This window comes from Aulonocara stuartgranti (genome assembly GCF_965226115.1).
Source record: "Aulonocara stuartgranti genome assembly, chromosome: 3".
Lineage (NCBI taxonomy): Eukaryota > Metazoa > Chordata > Actinopteri > Cichliformes > Cichlidae > Aulonocara > Aulonocara stuartgranti.
The window spans coordinates 65,127,469-65,137,004 of record NC_138941.1 but is presented as its reverse complement, the minus strand read 5'-3'; the positions used below and the strand labels follow the sequence as shown (position 1 = coordinate 65,137,004).

Below are 9,536 nucleotides of genomic sequence, written 5' to 3'. Positions count from 1 at the left end.
AATTAAATGTGGCAATAATTAATTAAAATTGGAATTAATTAATTAAATAAATAGTTATGACACATGTAATTAATTAAATATTGACACATTTAATTAATTATTTATGTATTTCACATTTTAATTAATTATTGACACATGTAATTAATTAATTATTGACACATTTAATTAATTATTTAATGATATATTTATTTCATTTTGGCAGTCCTGGCGCCTGGCTCTCATCATGAAATAATTTTATCTGTCAGCCTCACCCATCAAACTCAGGGGCGGGGTTACTACTACCACCACTACCACCACATCTACAAACTCTTAACTTTTAAATCACGCCTTAAAACCAATGTTTTAAAAATTGCATATCCTTCATCATGATCATAGTCTTTTTTTCCCCCCTTGGTCAGCTTTTATGCTTTCATACTTGCGTTCTTTTATTTTTACATGTTTCTATTTTGTTCTACTTATTTAAGGTGACCTTCAGTGTCTTTAAAGGCACCTGTAAATAAAATGTATTATTATTATTATTATTAGTCACTGCTGAGCCAGTTTGTCCAGGATGCAGATATGTAGAAATCCACATAATGTTGAGTAGCGTAAAACAGGTCAAAGTTTTGTCTTGTAAACCAGGTTAACAAGGAAATAAAGGTGCACTTGTTGGTGGCTGTTTGGTACAGAGGTATCTTTACTTTTGGATTCTTAACTTGATGTATTTCATCTTTTTGGTTTTTAGTTTTTAAACCTTTCAATTTTATTTAACTTTTCACTTGGAATCAATCCTTTGAACCGATTAAAAGGCAACAGGATAAATTAACCTTATACAGTTTAGTTAACCTGTCAGTGGATAGTTTTCGGAGATCCTTCAAAACAACAGTAAGTCTTTAAAATGATGTCTTTCAGTGTTTTAGCTAATCCGACAGGTTGACTGAAGTCGGTGAGCTTCAGTGGATTAGCAGATTGTTAATGTTAATCCATCTGAACTAGGATTAAAGCTTCACTTTTCTGGTGACAGATGAATGTCATGTGTAGTTAGTGTGAAGCATTTGATTTACTGTTGGCTGGTTTCATCTATGAAAACACATCATATGAAATGAATTCAATGCGTTTTATCATCTGGGGCGATCGTAGTATTTTGTGTGAAGGGACAAATGCCTATTAGGGGCGATCGTGGCTCAAGAGTTGGGAGTTTGCCTTGTAATCGGAAGGTTCGAGCCCCGGCTTGGACAGTCTCGGTCGTTGTGTTCTTGGGCAAGACACTTCACCCGTTGCCTACTGGTGGTGGTCAGAGCCAGTGTCCGGCAGCCTCGCCTCTGTCAGTGCGCCCCAGGGTACCAAAAGCTGTCAGATTTTATCTGACACAATCTAAAAAAGAAAATCACATCAATCACAAACAGGAAATGTACTGAGTTACTCTCCTGTACTCTGATTACTGTTGTGAATGTTTTCTCTGTGTGTGTTTCTGCTGCTTCTTTGTCCTCACTGTAAACAGATGTACTGAGAGACTCCTGCACTGATGTTTCATAGGAAAGTCCAAACAGCCTCACTGGTTCTCCATAAAGAACAAAGATTTGCTGTCTGTGGCTCCAACACAACTTAAAGACAATCAAAGGTGGACAAAGTTCTCCAGAACAGCTGTGGTTTGATGGAGGCTACAGCTAAATGCTGCCTCCTCCATAGTACTATATACATTTTATACAGTGACGTCATGCTGAAGTCCTTTGGCTGATGAGTGTAGCCAAAGGTTATGTTTGTGTTGTTCTGTGGAGATCATTCAAGAACTGCACCTGTCCTGCTCTTTAAAGATGACACATGTTCTGATCCTCCTCCATGCTACCAAACATCACTCTAATGTGACTTCTTTAAGAGAACTGATACAGAAGCGTCAAGTTTGAGCGACTATATTATAGACAAATCGTTCAGCTTTATTTAATCCTTAAATTTAATCTCATGTAGTCAGATTTGAAACTCAATTTCTGTTATTCTATCATAGAAAATACCAACAGGCTGAGACATTTATGACACTCAACGTGTTGGATCAGCAGACCTGGACAACATGGAAATACCTGCTGTAACTGCGTTGGCTTTGCTGTTTGTCGGCGTCTTCACATTTGTCACTGCAGGTGAGATTTATAAACCGAAGCATGTTCTTAGTAAGAAAAATAAACAGTATCTGCCTCGTTTACACATTACTTCCCAAATAATTATTTTCATATTTCATATTAAGTTTTTTTATGTCTGTGAAGGCATCATGAGGTCTGGTGGCATCTGTGTGGATGTAAGTGCTTGGTCAAGTGCAGCTTTTACCACAGAGACAAAGATGTCTGCGTCAGTGTGATGTGTTGTAGTTTCAGGGGTCAGTATACAGCTACAAAGCTTTTTCTTCATGTTCTACAGTATAAATTTAACCTGTGCAGTTGCATGTAAAACAACAATTGTATTTTTTGTAGATATTGTCATAGAAAGCTCTGCATCAACCCTGTGAGGTACCCAAGGGGAATCACAGTTACTGCTCAGCCTGTGCCCAAAAGAATAGAATAGAATAGAATAGAATAGAATAGAAAAAAAACTTTATAATCCCACAGATGAGAAATTTCGGTGTTACAGAGCCTTTAAAGCAAAGGAAAATAAAATATAAAAGGGGGGGGGGGGGGGGGGGTCCTATAAACATAAGCAACCGGAGTTCGTATATACAGGTAACAGTGTACAGAATATGTAAAGCAAAATTTTAGAAAATTGTTCGGAGATATGTATAAAATGTACAGGGTAATGTATAAAATCTATAGAGCTATTTATAAAATGTACAGTAAACAAACAAGCTGGTGAGTAAGATGACCAAAAGAATGTTAAACTGTATTATAGAGTCTGACAGCTGCTGGTAAGAATGACCTGCGGTAGTGAGCACTTGACATATTTTACCTACATAATTCAGGCCAGGAGGTTACTGACGTCCATTCATTCATTTGCTGATCAGAGAATACAAATGATTGAATCAGTGGACTGATTAGTTATGATGCTTCCTGTGCAGAGAACAGAAACTGTGTACATGGCGGTTCTGTTCTCCTAATCTTAAGGAGCTTCATTATTCCTTTATTGGGCAGTGTAGTACAGGGACTATCAGTTGTTTATCAGACCATCTGTTCAGTTGTACGATACAGTTTGCATTAGTTATGGCCTTTGCTTTATTGATTATCATAAATTTATGTGTGTGTGTGTTTGGGGGGGGGGGGGGGGGGGGGGTTACAGAAAAACATGCATCACAAATATATAGCAAACGAGCGCAACGCCCCCTGCTGGACATAGAATAGAATAAACCTTTAATATCTGACCTGCAGTCAGCTGAGACTGAAGAAGTCACTTGGATGAGTGACGAAACATTTCTCCCACAAAACGCTACGTCCAGATGAACAGAATCAACAATATCCCGCGAATGAGAAATTTGGCCGTCGCACAGCTCTTATAGCAAGATGAATATGACATTTAGAAGGAAGGCACAAAGTGGTCTTATATACATAAGCAACCGTATGCACAGATAAAAATGTACAGAGATTTGTACATGTAAGTGTGGGGGGTGTATGGATGCTCCTGGTGAAATAAACAGTGTACAAACAAGCTGCAAATAAGTAGCAGCAATAAAAAACATGGGATCCGTCAATTAAACAGGTGATGAGTAAGATAACAGTGTTAAACTGTGTTATAGAGTCTGACAGGTGCTGGTAAGAATGACCTGCAGCAGCGCTCCTTCCTACACTGTGGGTGTAAAAGTCTCCTGCTGAACGAGCTGCTCAGAGCTCGTACAGTCTCATGCAGGGGGTGGGAGGTGTTGTCCATGATGGATGTTAGCTTACACAACATCCTCTCTCCCCAACCTGCTCAATGGACTTCAGCGGAAAGTCCAGCACAGAGCTGGCCCTCCTGACCAGTTTTTTGAGTTTCCTCCCATCCCTCTCTGCCATTCCACCACCCCAGCAGCAGCATAGAAAATAGCAGACACCACCACAGTGTCCTAAGTGTCCTTAGGAGAGTCCTGTTCACCCCAAAGGATCTCAGCCGTAGCAGATGGAGACGACTTAGACCCTTTTTGTAAAGTGTATGTGTGCTTGTAGACCAGTCCAGTTTGTTATTGAGATGAATACCCAGTTATTTGTACTCCTCTACCGTATCAAACCCTGGATGTTTACTGGTGTAATAGCGGGTGGCTCCTTGCTGAAGTCAATCACCAGCTCCTTCGTCTTGCTGGCATTGATGCGAAGATGGTTCTGTTCTGTTAATCTGGACGTAGCATTTATAGATGAACAGAATCAACCTTTTGGGATTTATTTACCTGGATGATTGAGCATCCTTCAAAACTCTCAGCCTGTGCTGTCAAAGTGTGACATTTTTGGCTTTTTAAAAAATGTTCTCCAAACTAACTAACAAAAATTCTTGCACATAATTAAAAAAAAAAAGTAACTACAGGTTGTCCTTTAACAAGAAGAGAATACTTCACTGTCAACAGGACTACAGTATCAGCAGATCTGCTGATGCAAGGAGGTCGGGGTGCCTTTGCACTGCAATGCATTGGTAGCATTTGCCCTGATGCTGACAGTCACAATGAACAATTCACATTTTCTCCTCTTTCTACTTATTTCCAGTCTCGAGTCCTGGCACCTCCTCTTTATTACCTCACCATAGGCACACTCAGTGCCATCAACTATCTCATGCGTTAAAGAGAAAGCCTCCCAAATAAGTTAGAATTAAAAATAAATGATTAGTGATAACAGAGAAAAACATAGTCTGCAACTCCACTCTTTGTTGTTTCCACCTTGTTCAGGTGAACAGTTGTACTTCGACCTTTAACCTCTCTGCTCTGTGTTGTTTCCTCTTTCAGAACAGAAAAACATCAAAGCTGAGTCTGGACAGGACGTCACTCTGCCATGTCGAGCTCCAAACAACAACACCATAGTTGTGGAGTGGAGAAGAGCTGACTTGGATGAGTATGTCCTTTTGTACAGAGATGAGGGGTCTGTACTTGAAGAGCAGCATCCATCTTTTAAGAACCGGGTGGATCTGCTGGACAGATGGATGAAGGATGGAGACGTGTCTTTGATTGTGAAGGATGTGACGATTAATGACACTGGAACATACGAGTGTCATGTCGTCCAGAGAGAACCCAGCCTCAAGAAGAGACTCATTAACAACAAGCCTATCTGTATCATGGACGTGAGAGTTGTTGATCCTCCAGGTGAGTGAGTAGAGTTGAGTGTGTGTGATCAGAGGTGAAGCTGCTTCCTGGTTGTTGATGTTTGTTTCTAAAGATGTTGTTGATGAGACTTTGTAGAAAGCAGCTGGTCTGAGTGATGTGATCAGAGTGCAGTAGATAATGTCTGACAGCAGTTTGAAGAGGAAATGGATTCTGTTCTGTTCTTCACTCATCACCTACCTGACAGCTGACACCTCACACCTGTTTCTCACCTGCAGGTCAGACAGGAGGAGACACAGAGGATGGAGGGAAGGAGGATGGAGGGAAGGAGGATGGAGGGAAGAAGGATGGAGGGAAGGAGGCTGGAGGGAAGGAGGATGGATCTGTTGGACTGGTCGTTGGTCTGTCAGTTTCTGCTGTGCTTCTTGTTGCTGCTGTTGTTGGTTTTCTCATCTACAGAAAACATAAACAACAGCAGAGTCAGGATTCATACCAGCCTCCAGTTGAAATGCAGCCTGTTTGAAATCTTTGGAGAAAATGGATCTGGTAACGTCTTTCAGTTCTTATGATTATGGTGATCTGTGATGGTTTAAAAAACAAACAAATCAACAAGAAAAAAAACTGCCACTGTGATTCAGAATGGCAAAAATCCAAAGTAATTAAAAAGAATACTATTGCCATAGTAACTAAGATATGTGACAGTCTAAATTAAGATCTAATAAAATAAGTATGTCTATAGGAGATATGGTTCATATTTGCTGAACTGACAATTTTTGCCCCAGTAATGTTTTTGAGTTTTAATTATTTTCACAGCAAAGAGTATATCTATGTTTACTGTAAACCTTTAAAATAGATGATTGCTGACAGTTTTTATATCAGCTATAAAGAGAGATATCATCATGATCATATCACTGACTATTTTGATGAGTTTCTCATCCCTAAAATTATTTTTGTCTAAATTAACATTTATTTCTTGACTCTCAACATTTTTTTGCAATTTGCTTCCTGCAAATTTGTGATTTATTCTCAGAAATCACCCCTCATTCCCTTTAAGTGCATCATATCAGTAAAGTCGTATCTAAAATAAAAGTGCTGTCTGCTACACAGACACACATATGTGTCAATTGATGCATTCAAATAAAATCTTACTAGCAGACTTAACAAAACTGGAGCAAAGAATCACATTTAGTTGATTTTTTTCTGTTTAATCAAAACATGAAATTACATTTTCATGCAGCTTTCATGCTGAATTAACATAAAAAGAAAAAAATTGTATAGAAATATTATGGATTTTATGAATCACATTCCTGGTTTGAAAACAGTGAAAGCTGCACATATTAATCTCTGAAGGTTTTTGAATTATTATTAAAAAAAATTATTTTAATTTTTTTGTGGTACATCTATATTTGATCATTAAAGCATTGAAGAAAAACAAGTGAAAACACTCAAGCACTTTGACAATTTTGTTATCGTGATTTTCTGCTGGCTGGGTGCAGCCATTAAAACAGAGAAGCAACACTGCCACCACGAGGTCAAACTTGAACATGACACCTGACAGCTCTTATCAAACAAACTGCCATTAAAAGAAGACATTCACACATTTTTTTAAACATTAAAAAAGACCAATGTGTTTGATCTCATGCGTTTTATTGTAGCAGGAACTGAGAATTATTCATTCTTTAATCTACTCCCGTGCATTTTTTGTGAGTCAGTGAGAAATGTAACCTCAGCTTCCAGTTAGCTGACAGGAGTGGAACCTGCTGTGATCTACTGAAAGGCCACTCTGAGCTCAGAGTAAATGTATTATGCTTTGTAGTCAAAATCCTTTTGACTACACACTTCCACCACATACATATGTAATTTAGAATCACCAGTTAACCTAACATGCACACGTGTGAACTGTGGGCCGAAGATGAACACGTGAGGAAGCACACACAAAAAGACCCCAACTGACATTTTAACCATCGCTAACTACTCCACCAGCATCCCAACCAGTGTTACGTCTGGTTCAGTTTGGGTAAGAAGGAAAAACAGCCGAGTCCGTGTAGGTGACAAAAATAGTGATTTTATTACATACTTCTAAGACAGAAGCATGGGAAGACAAGCGTACAGCCACAGATCTCCAAAGAGTGGACCGTTCCCCATCCTTATATAAACCCATGATGACATCACACAGTTAGACCTTACTGGAAATGATAAGTCTCCCCATAGTCCAAAGTTCTCCTTATACAAACATCAGATGATACTTTAGAGAAAGAGAAGTGTGTGACATGTCATGTTGTGCAGTTCTGTGAGCCTGTGTGTCCAACTAGAGAATGTCCTGACATGACCTCCCTGTGTAAATAAGGGTGAACGTGCGTGTTTACATAACTCTCTATGTGCATGTTCTGATGTAGGCCTGCAAATGAATTAGAACAAGGTCCTGCTGGACCCTCCAGTTATGGACGGTGAATACAATGCTGTGGGTACCATTTGAGACTTGATTACAATGATGATAACATGCATACATTAATCTTTACTCAGATTACCATAGATATAAAACAAAGATTATACTGTCATCAGATTCCACAATGGTAAATGATTAATGATTGATACTTCTAATTATAACTGTGATCATAAGAATACAAAATAAAATATCTCCTGGTCACACCAGTTACAGATCTTTTCTTTATGTCAAGGCCCTCTCTGACCTCTGCTAGTATGGCCTCTGCTCTTTCTATGTACAGTATATGATCACTCATATGCTGTTTAATTGTTTCACTGGCTGCGGATTCCCCCATGGTCCTCCATGTGCACGTAATACATTATTTTATATTTAAGTAAACTTTGTGTGTGAACTCCCCGCTTGTCACCTACTTTCAGACAGCTTGTTACACACATTTAAGACTCAAACTATTGATTCTGGTCTCCAGCCAAGCCTTTCAACCCGGACTATGAAGTTTCACTGTTTAAAAGTGGAAAATGTCATTTTCTGTACATTAACATGAAACAGTACATCTATAAGAGTTCATGTGGAAAATAGTGTTCAGAGAAACCACAATAAGGGATCAAACTCTTGTCTGGAAACAGAAAAAAATGGAGAAAGTGTGTTTGCAACGTGAATCAACAGATTAAAAGTCTTGACTGTGTAGTGCCTCTACTCAGGACCAGTACAATATCAATTCAAATAGAGACCCCAGACATTTACTGAAGCTAGGTTCAGAAGGTTTTGATTTCACACAAGGGGCTTAAGTGAACAATTAAGGACCAATTTGTCTCAGTAAAACTCCTAAACACTCACAATTGCACAATCAATTGCAGTAAACAAAGTTTGCACAGTAATAGTGCTTTTTAAAAAGAAAATAAAAAATACAATAAAATAAGAAGCTAATGAAAATACTTAAATTGGTGCTCCCTTAACTGAGTGCCAATAGAAGCAAATTAAAGTTTTCCCATCCTGTAGTATGAATTGTCCTTTAGAGTAAACCCAAACTATTGTCAACTACCTGGGTAGGACTGATAGGGCTCATTTGATATCCAAGGTATGGCTTGAATCATTTCTTCAAAGACTTTCCGATCGCATGGTTGGCATGTTCACCTTCCGGATCAATTACTGCAAATCTCTTCTTTTTTGTCTTAGTCAAAAGTCCATCTATGAACTTCAACGTGCCCACAACTCTGCTGCCCGTATTATCACCAGGACCCCTTCTATTCACCACGTCACCCCTGTACTGCAGCAGCTCCATTTACTTCCAGTCAGATATCACATCAATTTCAACATACTCTTGTATACATTTAATGCTATTCATCATCCCTTCATACCACGCTGATATGGTTCAGATCACCATTACTTCTCAGAGTTTTAGATCCTCGTCCTCTCTTTCTTTTTCCATCCCGTCCCCTCATTTAGCCACCATGGGGTGCAGGACTTTGGAACTCCCTTCCTCTTGATATAAGAAAATATCACTTCCCTCTCTCTTTTAAGTCTAAACTCAAAACTCACCCTTTCATAATAACCTATTAATGACTGCCAGCCCTGGCAGTTGCCGTTGTAGGGCCACTTCTTAGTTGCACGTTCTCATAAAAAACTTGTCTATGTGGTGTCTTCAGGGATGCTGCGGTGTATAAGGAGAAGCTGGATTTGGAGGAGTCTGCTGTCCTAGGCTACATTAGTAAGTGTGTGGAGGATGTTACCACCATCAAGTCTGTGATGTGCTATCCAAACCAGAAACCCTGGCTGAATGCAGGAGTCCGTGCCCTGCTGAAGCCGGGGACGCCACCTTCAGGTCTGGTGATGCACAGAGACTCTGGTTAGCAGAGAACTGACTGCAGGTGTAACAAGAGCCAAAGCCATATACGCACGGAAGATTCACGGTCATCTTTCTTC

The 9,536-nt window shown here is 39.3% G+C and overlaps 1 protein-coding gene across 1 annotated transcript; it reads left to right on the top strand.

Annotated features, from left to right (window-relative positions):
* The first annotated feature begins 940 nt into the window (after nucleotides 1–940).
* Nucleotides 941–6,062, top strand: LOC309695293 (coxsackievirus and adenovirus receptor-like). Its single transcript, XM_082515820.1, has 3 exons — nucleotides 941–2,111; nucleotides 4,859–5,212; nucleotides 5,449–6,062. The coding sequence occupies exons 1-3, from the start codon at nucleotides 2,045–2,047 to the stop codon at nucleotides 5,691–5,693; spliced, it is 666 nt and encodes a 221-aa protein (XP_082371946.1). The 5' UTR covers nucleotides 941–2,044; the 3' UTR covers nucleotides 5,694–6,062.
* The last annotated feature ends 3,474 nt before the right edge of the window (nucleotides 6,063–9,536 follow it).